General features: G+C 43.4%; 2 protein-coding genes across 2 annotated transcripts in view; both read left to right on the plus strand.

Moving 5' to 3' along the window:
- Window positions 1-12140, plus strand: part of LOC137384469 (ran GTPase-activating protein 1-like) — a 752042-nt gene extending 739902 nt beyond the window's left edge. The window contains exon 11 of the mRNA XM_068058587.1: window positions 10163-12140. Within this exon, the coding sequence (XP_067914688.1) occupies window positions 10163-10225 (63 nt within the window). The 3' untranslated portion in view covers window positions 10226-12140. The remainder of the gene's footprint in view (window positions 1-10162) is intronic.
- LOC137384470 (nucleoside diphosphate kinase) overlaps window positions 1-16668 on the plus strand; it is a 423199-nt gene that overhangs the window by 164497 nt on the left and 242034 nt on the right. The window lies entirely within an intron of this gene.

Consider the following 16668-nt stretch of genomic DNA (forward strand, 5'->3'; position numbering starts at 1 on the left):
CTAGTCCAGTAACATAACCACTATGCTACCTTATGCAATGAACTTTAGTGGTTCATGTACATAGATCACTAAAATGTTGCAGTTCGGTACAAAAGATATTCAAACAGGCTAATGGAATGTTAACCTTTATAACTAGAGGACTAGAGTATAATGTTGAGAATTCTTTTCTATGGATGTACAAAACCCTGGTAACACCACATCTGGATTACTATGTACGTATTAGATACTGCACCTTAGAAAGAATATATTGTCCTTGGAAGGAGTGTAGGGCAGATTGACCAAAATGTTCACCAGGGCTCCAAGGTTAGATTATGAGGAGAGATTACATGAACTATGTTTGTATTCCCTGGAATATAGAGGTTAAGGGATGATTTGATTGAGGTCTTCAGGATTTTGAATGTAATTGATAGTGTAGATGGAAGATTTTTCCATTGTTCTTCGGGGGGTGGGTAGGTGGGAGGGCAGTTTAGGACAAGGGGACATAACCTTAAAATCAGAGCCAAACTATTCAGGAGAGAAGTTAGGAAACACTTCTTCACTGAATTCCCTACTGGAGTACTTGGTGACTATTTTGTATTGATGGCCTCTGGTTATGCTGTTCCCCACAAGTGGAAACATTCTCTTTGTATCCACTCAATCAAAACTTTTCATAATTTTAAAGACCTCTATTAGCTCACCCCTGAACCTTCTCTTTTCAAATTTTGTTTGATAAAGCTCCCTGAAGTGCCAATGTTAAAGGTACTTATAGAATTCCAGGTTGTTGTTGATAACATTAAATTTAATAACTTTAGATCTGAACCACTGTTCCCATTTTTTCTTGGATAGCAGGTAATGGAGGATTCTGCACCCAAGCAAATGGGAGTGGAGAGGTGTGGGGCTGGTGCTTGGAATGGGGCTCCCCGTTAGGTAAACAGCCGGCTGAGGTGGTCCTCACCCCAGGGGTCTGCCCCGCCCCAAATTACTCCTCCACATTCCCAGGCCACGTGAACCTTCTCCTTGTTATCAGATTTTCTGTGATTCCCTTCCCCTCTGTTATTCTGCTGTGGCGATTTACACCTCCTCTAGACACATCTTTTGTTTCTTTACTTGTCCCATTACCATCCCCGATTGCCTTGAACCATCACTTTTGTTATTTAATCTCTCCTGCCCTCCATCCTGTAACAGACCTTGTGCTTTGTTCTTCCTCCTGTTAAATCTCTAACTTCTTCCAGTTCTGCTGAAAGGTTACCGACCTGAAACGTTCTCTCTCCACAGATGCTGCCAGACCTGCTGAGTATTTCCAGCAATTTCTGTTTATATTTCAGATTTCAGGGTAATTAGAGATGGCAATAAATGCTGGCCTAGCCAGCGACACCCACATCCCAGGAACGAATAAAAAAAAATGTTAATTCAAATTAGTGAATAAGAAAGAATTTCAAAACAGCCAAAAATATTTCATTCTAAGCAATTTGTATTCCGTTGTTAGTTTGGTGCAAGTCAGGTCTTTTTTCATATTTTTAGGTTAATAATTTTGCATTGGTCAGGGTGTGGGTATTACTGTCCAGAGATTGCACTCACTGTCCCAACACTCCCAGGGCAGGTACAGCATGGGTTAGATACAGAGTAAAGCTCCCTCTACACTGTCCCCAACAAATGCTACCAGGACAGGTACAGCACGGGGTTAGATACAGAGTAAAGCTCCCTCTATACTGTCCCCATCAAACGCTCCCAGGACAGGTACAGCACGGGGTTGGATACAGAGTAAAGGTCCCTCCGAACTGCTCCAATTCCTTAGTGCACCATTTCTTATGCTCACTGGCCTTGTTAGCTCAGAAATTCTAATACAAAATTGTACTTTTATCAATTGCTTTGGGAGTTGTTGAATTTTCCTGTTTGTAACTACTCAATGTAACATGCTGATAGCCAATGTGTGGTCAGAACATAGCGCAGGAAGGGGGCAGACTGAAGGAAAATAGAAGATTCCAGAAATCAATCTGTGCTTTACAGAAAGGAAATGATTTGTAGGGGCCTCTGGAAAGAGGCTGAGGGCGTGAGTAGAAACGATGGTGCTTAAGATTCTTAGCCCCAGGGAGCAATAAAAATACAAATAGTCAAACTTCAATCTTCGAGCCATCCAAATAACACCTCATCCATAGTGTCTAGAGATACATCTCTTGTCCAGATTTCCCAGGGGAAGGTTCAGATAGCTACTAAGGCAGACTTTGTGGGATTGTCTCCTTTATAACCTGCTCACATCAGACTTGCTGTCAATTGAAAGCAATTAGGAGCGCAAGGTCCTTTATTTCCAGAGGACATTGGAAGAAAATCATATCATAATGAAGCAGTGCCGTGTATTAAATATCACGGCATTATCAAAGGAGGTGAGAGCCAGTAGAGTGTAAAATAGACAGTGAGTGTGCTACAGGAGAAATTGTGCAATCCAGCAACGAGGCAATTGTTTTGTTTCTCTCGTTCTCTGATGATGAAATGAAACTTTCTCGGTTCGTTTAGATTTCTTTTTATTCCTTTCATATTGGAATCTGCCTTCCTTCCTCCTTAATGCCCTCTGCTCCTCAATCAAGGTTAGGAGGGGTTTAAATACGATAGGAATTGCGTCTCAGTCTACAAGGCATATGAACTTGGGGAGATGGTGAGAAGATGGGTAGGTGAGCTGAATGTCAAGAAGGGAGCATTGTGGGTAATTGTGTGGCAGAGAGCGTTCAATGGCCATGCATGGTGGATTCACATTCAGCCCAGACTGATGCAATGAAAGACTGTTCTGTACTTAGCTATAACATGTGATTCAGTTTCAATAGGGTATGGGTCGACAGCACAGAACTGTCCCTAATTTGGGACTAATTGGTGAGGGTAGGGTGGGGACCAGTCCCACCATGGCAAGTTGTGAAATTAAATCCAATAGAAAGAACAGGGAAGTGGGATTAACTGGATAGCTCTACCTAAGAGAGCACAGGCACAATGGGCCGAATGGCCCCATGCTGTGCTGTATTATTCTGAGAAGGGCAGCGGCAGCAGGATATAAAACCAGCGGCAGAGAGCCCCTTCTACCTGTTTCTACCTGTCAGAGCCGAAGTGTGACATCACAGGAAAACGGGTAGGTGATTGGTGGGTATCTCTTCCGTGTCTCTTTTGATTGGCCAAGTGGTTTAAATCAGGAGACGTTATTACAGTTGCAGAGTACAGTTAAGAAATTCACTTTTAAAATATTTAACATCCAAATTAATTAATTAAATAGAATAGAGATGGTTGGGCAGGCGATGTGTTGCAGCTGTAGTATGTGGGAGCTGGTGAACGCCGGTGCGATCCACAGTGACCACATCTGCAGCAAGTGTTGGCTGCTCGAGGAACTTCAGCTCAGAGTTGATGAGCTGGAGTCCGAGCTGCGGACACTGTAACACATCAGGGAGGGGGAGGGTTACCTGGACACTGTTTCAGGAGACAGTCACACCCCTTAGATTAACTACCTTGAATTCGGCCAGTGGTCAGGGACAGGAAGGTGTGACTGCTGGTGAGGCAGGCACAGGGATCCAGAATTTAGCTTTGGAGGAGCCTCAGCCAGTGCCCTTATCCAATAGGTACGATGTTCTTGCTCCCAGTGTGGACGTACGCACAGGCTGCAGGGAGGATGGGCAAACTGATCACAGCACCGTGGTTCAGAGCACCATTCAAGTGGGGGCAGAAAAGAGAAATGTAGTTGTAGTAGGGGATAGCATAGTTAGGGGAGTAGATACTGTTCTCTGCAGCAAAGATAGAGAGTCCTGAAGGCTGTGTTGCCTACCTGGTGCCAAGGTTAAGAACATCTCTCTGGGCTGGAGAGGAACTTGGAGTGGGAGGGGAAAGATCCAGTTGTCGTGGTCCACGTAGGTACTAACGACATAGATAGGACTTGGAAAGAGGTTTTGCTGAAGGGCTTTGAGCAGCTCGGGGCCAAATTAAAAAGCAGAACCTCAAAGGTAATAATCTCCAGATTACTACCTGAGCCATGTGCAAATTGGCATAGGGTAAATAAGATTAGAGAGGTAAACGTGTGGCTCAAAGATTGGTGTGGGAGAAATGGGTTCTGATTCATGGGGCACTGGCACCAGTACTGGGGAAGGAGAGAGCTGTTCTGTTGGGACGGGCTTCATTTGAACCATGCTGGGACCAGTGCCCTGGTGAATCGTATAACTAGGGTTGTAGCTAGGACTTTAAAGTAATTATTGGGGGGGAGGGTTTAAAAAATCAACAAGAAACAAGAGAACAGAGGTGCAGGGTAGTGAAGAGGCAAACAGTAATCAAAGTGTGACAGGAAGGGGCAGAAAATATAAACAGAAGAGTGCAGCAGAAATTAGAACCAGAATGAGTGATAATGGTAAAAAGTCAAAGCTTAAGGCTCTTTATAATGCACGCAGCATTTGTAACAAGATAGATGAGTTGACGACACAAATAGAAATAAATGAATATGACTTGATAGCTATTACAGAGACGTGGTTGTAGGTTGACCAAGACTGGGAACACAATATTCAAGGGTATTCGACGTTCCGGAAAAATAGGCAAAAAGGAAAAGGAGGTGGAGTAGATTTGTTAATAAAGGAAGGTATCAGTGCAGTGGTGAGTAGTGATATAGGTGTAATAGATCGTGATGTGGAGTCGGTTTGGGTGGAAATAAGAAATAGCAAGGGGAAGAAATCACAGGTGGGAGTCGTCTATAGGCCCCAGAAGAGTTGCCTCACTGTAGGACAAAGTATAAATCGGGAAATAATGGAGGCGTGTAAGAAGGGCGCTACAATTATCATGAGTGATTTTAATCTACATATTGGCTGTACAAATCAGATTGTCAGAGGTAACATGAAAGACGAATTTGTAGAGTGTATCAGGGATTGTTACTTAGAGCAATATGTTGCAGAACCTACCCGGGAACAGGCTATTTTAGATCTAGCAATGTGAAATGAGGTAGGATTAATGAAATATCGTAGTTAAGGATCCTCTAGGGGGTAGCGATCACAACATGGTAGAATTTCAAATTCAGTTTGAGGGTGAGCAACTCGGTTCTCAAACCAGTGTCTTCAAATTAAACAAGGGCAATTACAGAGATATGAAGAAAGAGTTGTCTAAAGCGGGCTGGGAAAACAGACTAAGGGGAAGGTCAGCGGACATTTAAGCAGATATTTCATAACACTCAGCAAAAATTTATTCCAGTCAAAAGGAAGGACTCGATGAGAAGGACGAACCACCTGTGATTAACAAAGGCGGTTGAGGAGAGTATCCAATCAAAAACTAAGGCATACAAAGCGGCGAAAACTAGTGGTAGGCCAGAGGATTGGGAATATTTTAGGAACCAGCAGCAGATGACTAAAAAGCTAATAAAGAGAGAGAAAATTGATTATGAAAGTAAATTGGCAAGAAATATAAAAACAAACAGCAAGAGCTTAGAGTCATAGAGTCGTACAGCATAGAAACAGGCCCTTCGGCCCACCGCGCTTCTACGGGTATATAAAAAGAAAGAGAGTAGCTAAAGTGAGCGTGGGACCCTTGGAGGATGTGATTGGAGAATTAATAATGGGGAACAGGGAAATGGCAGATAATTTAAACCAATATTTTGCATCGGTCTTCACGGTGGAGGACACTATAAACATCCCACAGATATCAGATAAGCATGGAGCTAATGGGAGGAAAGATCTTGTAACAGTCTCTATCAAGAGGGACAAAGTATTTGACAAACTAATGGGACTAACGGCAGACAAGTCGCCAGGACCTGATGGTCTGCATCCAAGGATTTTAAAGGAAGTGGCTGCAGAGATAGTGGAGGCATTGGTTGAGATATTCCAGAACTGGATTCCGGAGGGTCTCAGCGGATTGGAAAACCGCTAATGTGAAGCCCTTGTTCAAGAAGGGAGGGAGACAAAAGGCAGGAAACTATAGCCCAGTCAGCCTAACATCGGTCATTGGGAAAATGCTAGAGTCCATTATTAAGGAAGAAATAGCAGGACATTTAGAAAAGCTTAACGCAATCCAACAGAGTCAACATGGTTTTGTGAAAGGGAAATCATGTTTGACAAATTTGCTAGAGTTCTTTGAGGATATAACAAGCAGAGTTGATAAAGGGGAACCGGTAGATATAGTGTATTTGGATTTCCAGAAGGCGTTTGATAAGGTGCCACATAAAAGATTATTGCACAAGATCGAAGCTCATGGTATTGGGGGTAATGTATTAGCATGGATTGAGGATTGGTTAACTCACAGAAGACAGAGAGTCTGGATTAATGGGTCTTTTTCAGGTTGGAAAGACGTAACTAGTGGAGTGCCACAAGGATCAGTCCTAGGGCCTCAATTATTTACTGTCTATATTCATGACTTGGAGGAGGGGCAGAGTGTAATATATCCAAATTTGCTGACGCTACAAAAATAGGTAGGAGGGCATATTGTGATGAGGACATAAGGAATCTGCAAGGGGATATAGATAGGTTGAGTGAGTGGGCAAAAACTTGGTAGATGGAGTTTAATGTAGGAAAATGTGAGGTCATGCACTTTGGTAGGAGTAATAAAAGGCCGACTATTATTTAAATGGAGAGAGACTACAAAAAAGTGCAGCACAGAGGGATCTGGGTGTTCTTGTGCATGAAACACAAAAAGTTAGCATGCAGGTGCAGCAAGTAATTAAGAAGATAAATGGAATTTTGGCCTTTATTGCTAGGGGGTTGGAGTTTAAAAATAGGGAAGTCTTGTTACAACTGTACAGGGTGTTGATGATGCCACACCTGGAGTACTGCGTACAGTTTTGGTCTCCGTATTTGAGAAAGGATATACTGGCATTGGAGGCAGTTCAAAAGAGATTCACTAGGCTGATTCCTGGGATGAAGGGGTTGACTTATCAAGAACGGTTAAAAAGGTTAGGCTTTTATTCGTTAGAGTTTAGAAGAATGAGGGGTGATCTTGATGAAACATACAAGATTCTGAGGGGGCTTGACAGGGTAGATGTTGAGAAGACGTTTCCATTAGTGGGGGAATCTCGAACTAGGGGACATAGTTATAGAATAAGGAGACACTCATTTAAAACTGACATGCAAAGGAATTTCTTCTCTCAGAGGGTGGTGAATCTCTGGAATTCTCTGCTTCAGAGAGTGATGGAGGCTAGGTCACTAAATGTATTTAAGGAGGAGGTAGATAGATTTTTGAAATATCGGGGAGTTGAGGGCTATGAGGAGCTGGCACAAAAGAGGAGTTGAGGTCTGGGGTAGATCAGCCATGATCTTATTGAATGGCAGGGCAGGCTTGAGGGGCTGAATGGCCTACTCCTGCTCCTATTTCTTATGTTCGTATGTTCTTATGATGTCTGACTGTGTGAGCAGACATTCAAAAACATCCATGAAAGCTGTCATATTGTTGTAAAAACCCAACTGGTTCACTATTGTTCTTGAGGGAAAGGGTCCTGTCACCCCTACCCTATTTGGTTGACTCTTAATGCCCTCTAACAGTGACCAACACTAGGAAACCAGGATGTGTGTCACCAAGAACAAATATTGAAAAAATTGGCAACGGTACTCAGTCAGCTGGAAGGGAAGTTGCTGTGGGAAACAGTCAGCAATACCACCCTGGTGCAGGTTGGATCTGAGGCCTGTTTTTGGAGCTTTACTCTGCATCTATCCCAGAGTGTTTGATGCTGACACATGGGCTGAATTTAATGGGCACCCCGGAGACAAGCTAGGAGGTTGGGGGGCCCATGAAATTGCAACGAGAGGCGGGGGGTGGAGGGCCTGTGGCCTTCCCACCCAGAGGCCAATTGAGGCCCTTAAGGGCCTCTGCCATCGCAGCTGGAATTAAGCCAGTGACAGAGGAGCCTCCACCACAAGGGGCAATCAGCCAGTAAAACAACACAACCTCCCTGCGGACTTGCCCTCCTCCATGGGCAAGCAGTGGGCCCACTAATGGCCCCTGGTGGAAAGCTACCCACTTCCCTGAACCTCCTTCCCCCTGAACTCAATGCCCACCATTGCCAGGGCCTGCCAGACTGGCTCCGGTGGCCCTGCTACACTTACCTTAGGTCCCAGTCTCCAGCACTGGGCAGGGGTCCAAGGCCTCTTGTAGTACCAGCAGTGGCCACCGCTCATGGTGGCACTGCCCATACCACTGAGCTGCTGGCCCTGTGATTGGCCAGCAGCTCTTGGAGGCGGGATCCCAGTCCTTAAAGGGACGGGGATCCCAGTGCCGGGCTATTAATTGATCGAGCGCCGTTAAGCAGAGCCATTGGTGTGGCTCTGAATGGCCGAGGTGATTTCCCACCGCCTTTGCCTGGCCCCACCGGCTCTCCAAAACCAAGCTGACTGTGTCTGAAACTGCTCACTGGCCTTTCCTTGCCCATAACATTCCTTGTGAAAAATCAAAACAAAAGATTCAGCAGCCCTAAAAGTTTTTATTTGATGTAGCAGGTGAACTGGTAACATCATACTCATTGATTAAGACAAGAAACAGGTGCCGAAGGAGGCCATTCAGCCCTTCAAGTCTGCTCCAATATTTAATAAGATCATGGCTGATCTACGTCAAATCCACCTTCCCACCCAATCCTCATATCCATTCATTCCCTTCGTGTTCAAAAATCTAGAGTTCTTAGTCTTGAATATATTCTATGGCTGAGCATCCACAGCTGTCCAGGATGGAGAATTCCAAAGAATCACAGCCCTCATTCAGTCCTAAATGGCCAACCCCTTATCCTGAGACTATTCCCCCTAGTTCTAGACTCTCCAGCCATGGGAAGCAGTTTCTTAACATCTACCCTGTCAAGCCCCTTATGAATCTTATTCTCATTACCTCAATGGCTTGTCTAAGTTGGGCCCCTTTGTGCAGTGATGGGAGTGGGACCTCTCAGTTTGATAGATCTAACAATGGCATCACAATCCACAACAGTAAGTTGCAGAATAATCCAAACCTGAACTCCTCTATCTTGAAAGAAGGACATAGGTCATAATTGTGGAAAATTGCCTTGAGTTTCCTGTTCCCACAGCAGTAGGAAAATCCAATATTTACTTAAGCAAGACACAAAAAAATTGATTTGGTACATCTTAAGGAGTCCCTGATAATAAGACCTGTAAGAAATACAGAACTCAGAACTGTATGTGCCATTGTATTTAATGATGATGCTCGTCAATTTAAAACAGGTAAGAGATAAACTTGCGAGTTCTTAACGATGATTACCTCAATTTCCCCTGATGATTTGTCTGGTATATAAAAAGATATTCCTCAGGTCAAATCTGGCTTGTTTATCATTACTGCCTGATTTAAATCGACCCACATTTACAGATGGTACAAGACAAAACTGCAGCATTGGAAATTGGAACAAGGGCAAGGATTCAAAATGATACAGAAGGAGGCCCATCCTACCTGTACCTCTCTGATGGAGCGATCCCACTCTCCATGCTCTTTCTCTATACCTGCAAATGTTTCCTTTTCAAGTATTTATCCAGTTTCCAATAGACAGTCACTATTGAATTTGCTCCTGTTTTGTGGGTGTGAATTGTGTTGAGATGAGTTCTTTTCATCTCTATGCAGGGTACAATGGGTTCGAATGTTTTACAAAAATGTAAATATGCAACATTTTTTAATGAAATTAATTGTGTCACTTTCCTCCCCCTCCTCCCATACTTTCATTCTCCTCCTCCTCCTCCTCCTCTCCCTTCATCTTCCTCCTCTCCCTTCATCTTCCTCCTCTCCCTTCATCCTCCTCCTCTCCCTTCATCCTCCTCCTCCCCTTCTCCCTTCCCTTCCTCCTCCATTCCTCCTCCTCCCAATCTCCCCTCCTCCTCCCCTCCTCTTCACCTTCTCATCCTCCTCTTCCCCCTCCACTCCCCTCTCCTCCTCCCCTCCCCCTCTTCTCCTCCTCCATGCCTCCTCCTCCCTTCCTCCTCTTCCCCTCCTCCTCTCCTCCTCCTCTTCCTCTCCCCATCTTCTACCTTCGCCTCCCCGTTGCCCTTCCCTCTTCCTCTCCCCTCCTCTTCCTTCGTCCCCCATTCCCCGTTCCTCCTCCTCCTCATCCTCCTCACCCACTTGTCATCCTCCCTCATCTCCCCTTCTCCTCTTCCTTTCCTCCCCTCCTTCTTGTCCACCCCTCCCCCCTCCTCCTCTCCTTTCCCCCACCTCTCTCCCTTCCTCCCCTCTTCCTCTCCCTCCTCCTCCTTTCCACCTCCCCCATTAGGTAGAAGTTGGCTCCCAGGATTTGACAGCTCAGCTGGACAACTTGAGATTTTCACCAAAGTGATTGTGTGAGGACTCTGGGCCGTGAGACAGCAGCCCCAGTGCCTGAGGGCTGTAGTGTTTAATCCCAGTCTGCGGTTATATTTTTCTACTGTGACCAAATTAATTTGTAAATAATATTTTTTATCAGAGGTGTGAGTTTATTCAAACATGGACCAAAATATTGTCCATTTTATGAAAAGGCCTTTGTTGTATTTTACCTGGTGCATTTATATGAAAATGGACACGTTAGATGCCCTTAAAGAATGCAGTTTAGTTCTCTAGAAGTTATTTCCAATTTTGGCCTGAAATGACCTTATTTCCCACTAGTAAAGCCAACTCTCAGGGAAGAAAATTACAAACCTGCTGCGTTAGTTTGTTTTTAAAGTGTGTATTTATGTATTTCTCGATATGCAAACACATTGCATCCTCCAGGGCCAATGGTATCCACTGTGTAAATGTTAAACTTATTTCAGAATCTACTTGCTGATGTTTCCTTTTTGTTGCCCTTGTGTATTGAAGGAAGAAGCATCTCCATTGAATGATACAGCCAGTACTGGCTCATTGAAAGAGCTATTCAATTAGTCCCACTCCCCTGCTCTTTCCCCAATAATCCTTTCCTTTTCAAGTATTTATCCAATTCCCTTTTGAAAGTTACTATTGAATCTGCTTCTACCGCCCTTTTAGGCAGCGTGTTCCAGATCACAACAACTCTCTTTAACAATAATGCCTCTTCATCTCCCCCTCTGGTTCTTTCGCAAATTATCTTAAATCTGTGTCCTCTGGTTACCAACCCTCCTTCCAGTGGAAACATTTATCCTTATTTATTCGATCAAAACCCCTCATGATTTTTGAGCACCTCTATTAAATTTCCCCTTAACCTCTGCCCGAAGAAGAACAATTACAGCTTCTTTGGTCTTTCCACATAATTGAGGTCCCTCATCTCTGCAAATCTATTTGGAGTTGGGGGGGATGGGTCACTGTGTGCCATTTCGGACACATTGATATCTAGTAAAGTGATGATGCATCTCTGTGTGACTTTACATCATTGCATTGCTTGCATTGTGTTAAGGTTTACCAAACACAGTGTACTAGGAAAGACTATTAAAGCAAAAAGTGCAGCTGGTGATTCTGGAGAAATGGATTAAGAGGGATATATGACAAGGAGTCCGTGTTTTGAAATCAATCAATAAACAAAAGGAAGTGTGCACTTGTTAGTCAAATTACTTCTGTGTACTAAACATTTTCTGTACTTCATCTTTCACAAAGACTTACCCTTTTAATTATGCAGCCAGTGGGGACCATGGATTAGTTACAGCCCCAAACTGTGGTTAAGAGAGAGAGCAGCACTATTCAGCCATCAGCTGTACTCAGGGTTCTTTTCTGTGCTTACAGTACAACGTGTGTTCATATAATTTAACTATCAGGAACAAAGCTTTCTTTAATTAACAGTGCACCCAGAGAGGTGTATTTTTAACTTGAGAACTGAAAGATGATATGACCTTGGTGGCTGGAAACTTTTTAATACAAGGAGAATATGCAGAAATTGTTGCTGAATTACACATGCCGGATGCCCCTGGTGAATACAGAATGTCAAAGGCTGCTTTTAGGCCTGTTTATTAAATCTTCTCTGTTTGTTTTGTTCTAATTTCTAAGGTTACCATGAATGGGAAGGTGGAAAGTGACAATGTGAAGGTTTCATTCCATCTTTATTCCAAGCAGATGTATTTTTTGACAAGTTTGCGAGGGGAAATTGAATAGAATATAATTTTCAAAAACAAATAAAACTTATTTTTCTTGAACTGTTGTCAAAGCCTTAGAGTTTTTGACAAACTTGCCTCAAATTTTGTGCAAACTTCTGAGAGGGCAGGCGGGCCGGGATTTAATATCTCATCTCAAAAGCAGCACATCTGACACTACAGCACTCTCTCAGTAATGACCCTCTGACAGTGCAGCACTCCCTCAGTATGACCCTCCGACAGTGCAGCACTCCCTCAGTAGTTCCCCTCTGATAGTGCAGCACTCCCCCAGTACTGACTCTCCAACAGTGCAGCACTCCCTCAGCACTGACTCTCCAACAGTGCAGCACTCCCCCAGTACTGACCCCGCGACAGTGCAGCAGTCCCTCAGAACTGACCCTCCGAAAGTGTAGCACTCCTTCAGCACTGCCCCTCCGACAGTGCAGCACTCCCTCAGTACTGACTCTCCAACAGTGCAGCACTCCCCCAGTACTGAACTGCACTGGGAGTGTCAGCTTGGATTTTGTGCTCAAGTCTCTGGAATGGACTTGAACCCACAACCTTCTAACTCAGAACCCATGGCTGCGATTTTGAAGGAGTACAGTGGAGTTACCCCTCAACCAATATTATCAGATTATCTGGTCATTATCACATCGTTGTTTGTGGGAGTTTGCTGTATGCAAATTGGCTGCTGTCTTTCCTACATTATAACAGTGACTACATTCAAAATTGTTTCATTGGCTTTGAATTGCTTTAGGACATCTCAGGTCATGAAAGATGTTATAGAAATGAAAGTCTTTCTTTTCTTTTACTCTTCAGCTTGCTTTCTCAATTATAAAATCAATGCAGTGCCCAATTCGAATCATCTGCTCACACAGTTTGGCATGTGCAGGGTTTAACGCTAACTAGTTGTTTTTAACTGTTCTACTTGTGAATGGTAAAATACAGCACATTGTAAGATGCAGTATTGGTGCAATCAATAGCTTTGTAAATGATCATTACTTTTTAGAGACCATTGATGAGCTGAATCCTGTATAGGGACCCACTCCCTTTGAAAATACTTTGAAATCCATTGCAACATTGAAGCCATGCAGGGAGATGATGATTTCATTTGCACTCTTTAACTTTGGGGGATGCTCTGTTCATTCCTTGTGAGTGCTGTGTAACCCAGGGAAGCAGAACTACAAAAACCAGATCAGTTATTGAAAGGGGGCTGGTCTGTGTTTCCATTTGAAACTGCAGCGTTCTGAGGCAGCATATTTCCTGCACTGGTCCTTCAGAGGATGTTGGTGTTTAACACAGACACTCAATCACTCCACAAAAGCAATTGGAAAAAGCCCAAAACCGTTTGCATGTTAAACCGTGTATATGTTAAACCTATACATTTTAAACCTACGTATGTTAACTATATACATAGTAAGTCGTGTACATGTTAAACTGTGTGCATGTTAAACCTTGTATACGTTAAACCCATGCAAAATGTAAAACAGGTGACCCAAACTCCCAACTGTTTTCCAATCAGCCTGTCACTTTTTCTCATTTCCTGCAGCAATTCCCAGACCCAGACACAAACGTTCAAGTAAATATTCACAAACTACTGGAGAAACTTAATGAGACACAGCTGCAGAAACATTAGTATCACCTGAATTATTACATTCAAGAAGCCCTTTGTTTTTTTTGCCTAGCTCAGTGTTGCGAAATCTTTGCTGTCAGGATCACAATGCTAGAGTGTCTTGCTTGAGGGCCAATCTCACTAATGCTCCGATCAATTTAGCTCTCAGTCATGTTATGTTTTATTGGGCTAGTTTTATGAATGCACCCTCCCAGCAGATTGTATATATCAGCAACTTGCAGGTGCACTGCATACAAAACTGAAGTTCATTCTAGGGATGTGGGCGTCACTGGCATTGCTCGCATTTACTGTCCATCCTGTGAAGGTGGTGGTGTGTCTTACATAAGAACATAAGAATTAGGAGCTGTAGTACTCCATTCGGCCCCTCAAGCCTGTTCTGCCATTCAGTACGATTGTAGCTGATCCTCGACCTCAACTCACCCTTATCCCTTATTTCCTAAGTGTCCAAAAATCCATCGATCTCAGGTCTTCGAATTGAGGGGCTTCCTGGGTCACTTCAGAGGGCAATTAAAGAGTCAACAATAGAAAAACAAAATACTGTGGATGCTGGAAATCTGAAATAAAAACAGAAAGTGCTGGAAATACTCAGCAGGTCTGGCAGTAACTGGAGAGAGAAACAGAGTTAACTTTTCAAGTCTGTGACCTTTCATCAGTACAGAGTCAAGCATTTGGTGTGGGACTAGAGTGAGATATAAGCCCCAAATGGAATAAGGAATAGTTTCCTTTCCTAAAAAGATACTAGTGAATCAGCTGGGTTGTTATGACAACCCATCATTTTCATGGTCACATTTACCAATGCCAGTTTTTTATTTCCACATGACCTTAATTTGTCACAGTGGGATTTGAACTCATGTTCATTCATTCACTTGTGTCATTGTCTTCCCAGAAGATTGACTGCCATGGATCCCCACCTCTCTGTCCTTATGCATTTTGCATAGATCAACTGCATCCATTCCATTATATCTGTCATCCATTTTCTTCTCTGCTTCCCTCCTTTTTCTGTTGATCTTTCCTTCCAGTGAGTGTTTCTGTCTGCCTTCTGCTCTAATGTTGTGCCTGAAATATTGTATCTTTCGCTCTTTGATGTTATGCAATAATTTCCTCTTTTTTCCAGCCATTTCCAGCACTTCCTCATTAGTCTTTCTGTCTGTGTAGGATATGCGGAGCATCCTCAATAGTCTCTGTTTGTTGTCCATGTCTCCGAGGCATATAACATAGTTGACAAAATGTAGCACCTCAGCATTCTTTTCCTAAGAATCATGTTAGAACCATAGAAAATTACAGCACAGAAGGAGGCCATTCAGCCCATCGTGCCTGCACCGGCTGAAAAAACTAGCCGCCCGATCTAATCCCACCTTCTAGCACCTGGTCCGTAGCCTTGCAGGTTACAGCACTTCTGGTGCAGGTCCAGGTACCTTTTCAAAGAGTTGAGGGTTTCTGCCTCCACCACCGATCCTGGCAGTGAATTCCAGACACCCACCACCCTCTGGGTGAAAAAGTTTTTCCTCATGTCCCCTCTAACCCTTCTACCAATCACCTTAAATCTGTGTCCCCTGATAATGGACCTCTCCACTAGGGGAAGCATGTCCTTCCTCTCTACTCTATCTCGGCCCCTCATAATTTTGTACACCTCAATTAAGTCACCCCTCAATCGCCTCTGTTCTAAGGAAAACAACCCTAGCGTATCCAATCTTTCCTCATAGCTGCAACGTTCAAGCCCTGGCAACATTCTTGTAAATGTCCTCTGTACTCCCTCCAGAGCAATTATGGCCTTCCTGTAATGTGGTTCAGTTTCTTTGATGTTAACAAGTTAACAACTCATGTTAACTCTGGATTATTATTAGTCCAGTAATAGAACCATTACACTACCCTACTTCCTAACAAGTAGGCGAGGCTCCCGACCAGCAGCATTATTCTGTAAATTCAGCCCATAAATGTTAATGTAGCTTTTTAAATTGATAATAGAGATTGGGAAAGCCCTGATTCTTAATTCACTTGATTTCTCTCCTTAAACAGCAAACAGAGAGAAACCTAGTGAATGTATAGCTGGGCAAGCCAGGAATGGAAACAGAGACATGCACACAGCAACCAATCTATCAAGAACCACAAGTGTGGGGAGGTGGGCCACAAGGAAATTCGGGTTATAATTAACTAAAACATTCTGTGAGGAAAAGAAGCCAGTTTCACAGAATTGACATTGAATGTTTTACTGCAAATGTAGCATAACAACACCTCATAACACAGCTCATTACACAATGATGGTGCACTGAGAGAGCATTGGGAGATAAGGTCATATATAATTCAGCACAAAGTTCAGACTTAAACAGAAATGCAATGAGGTGATATAATGCAAATTTTCAGGCCCTAACTTCAGTCTGTCAGCCTTGGATCATTGAGTGGCCCTCTTGCCTCTGAGTGCGAAGGTTGTACGTTTAAAGTCCTGCTCCAGAATCTTGAGCATAATAATCCAGGCTGGCACTCCTGATGTGGTATTGAGGGAGTGCTATACTGTTAGAGGTCCTGTCTTTTGGATGAGATATTAAACTGAGGCCCTGTCTGTAAAATAGATCTCATGGCACTATTACAAGGAAGAGCAGTGGCGTTTTCACCAGTGTCCTGGTCAATACTTATCCCTCAACTGAAATCAGTCAAACAGATTAGCTAGTTAATTTCTCATTTCTGTTTGTAGCACCTTCCTATGTGCAAACTGGCTGCAGCATTTCCTGTATTACAACATTGACTACATTTTAAAAGCACTTTGTCAATCCTGAGGTCATGAAAGATGATACCAAAATAAATGCTAGTCTTTTATCAGTTGGGTATTTACTTATTTCTGCAGCTGAGAAATACAGTAATCATTTCCTTGTCTTCCCTCAAGTCTGGTCCTTCGCCAATGTTCCACCAGGGGACACAACTGAAGGATTGCATCTCTCTTGGATCCTAGCCTTTTTTGCCTACTAGTGGACCTTTTCCTGTCAGGGACACTTTCCCATCTAGGACTTTTGGAAACGAATTTGGTACATCCCTGATGTAAATGAACTGGCTCTTTCTACAAACTCAGAACCTAATGTCACTGGTTAACATTCAATTTTGAAA

The sequence above is a fragment of the Heterodontus francisci genome, chromosome 26 (genome assembly GCF_036365525.1).
Source record: "Heterodontus francisci isolate sHetFra1 chromosome 26, sHetFra1.hap1, whole genome shotgun sequence".
NCBI classification, from domain to species: Eukaryota; Metazoa; Chordata; class Chondrichthyes; order Heterodontiformes; family Heterodontidae; genus Heterodontus; species Heterodontus francisci.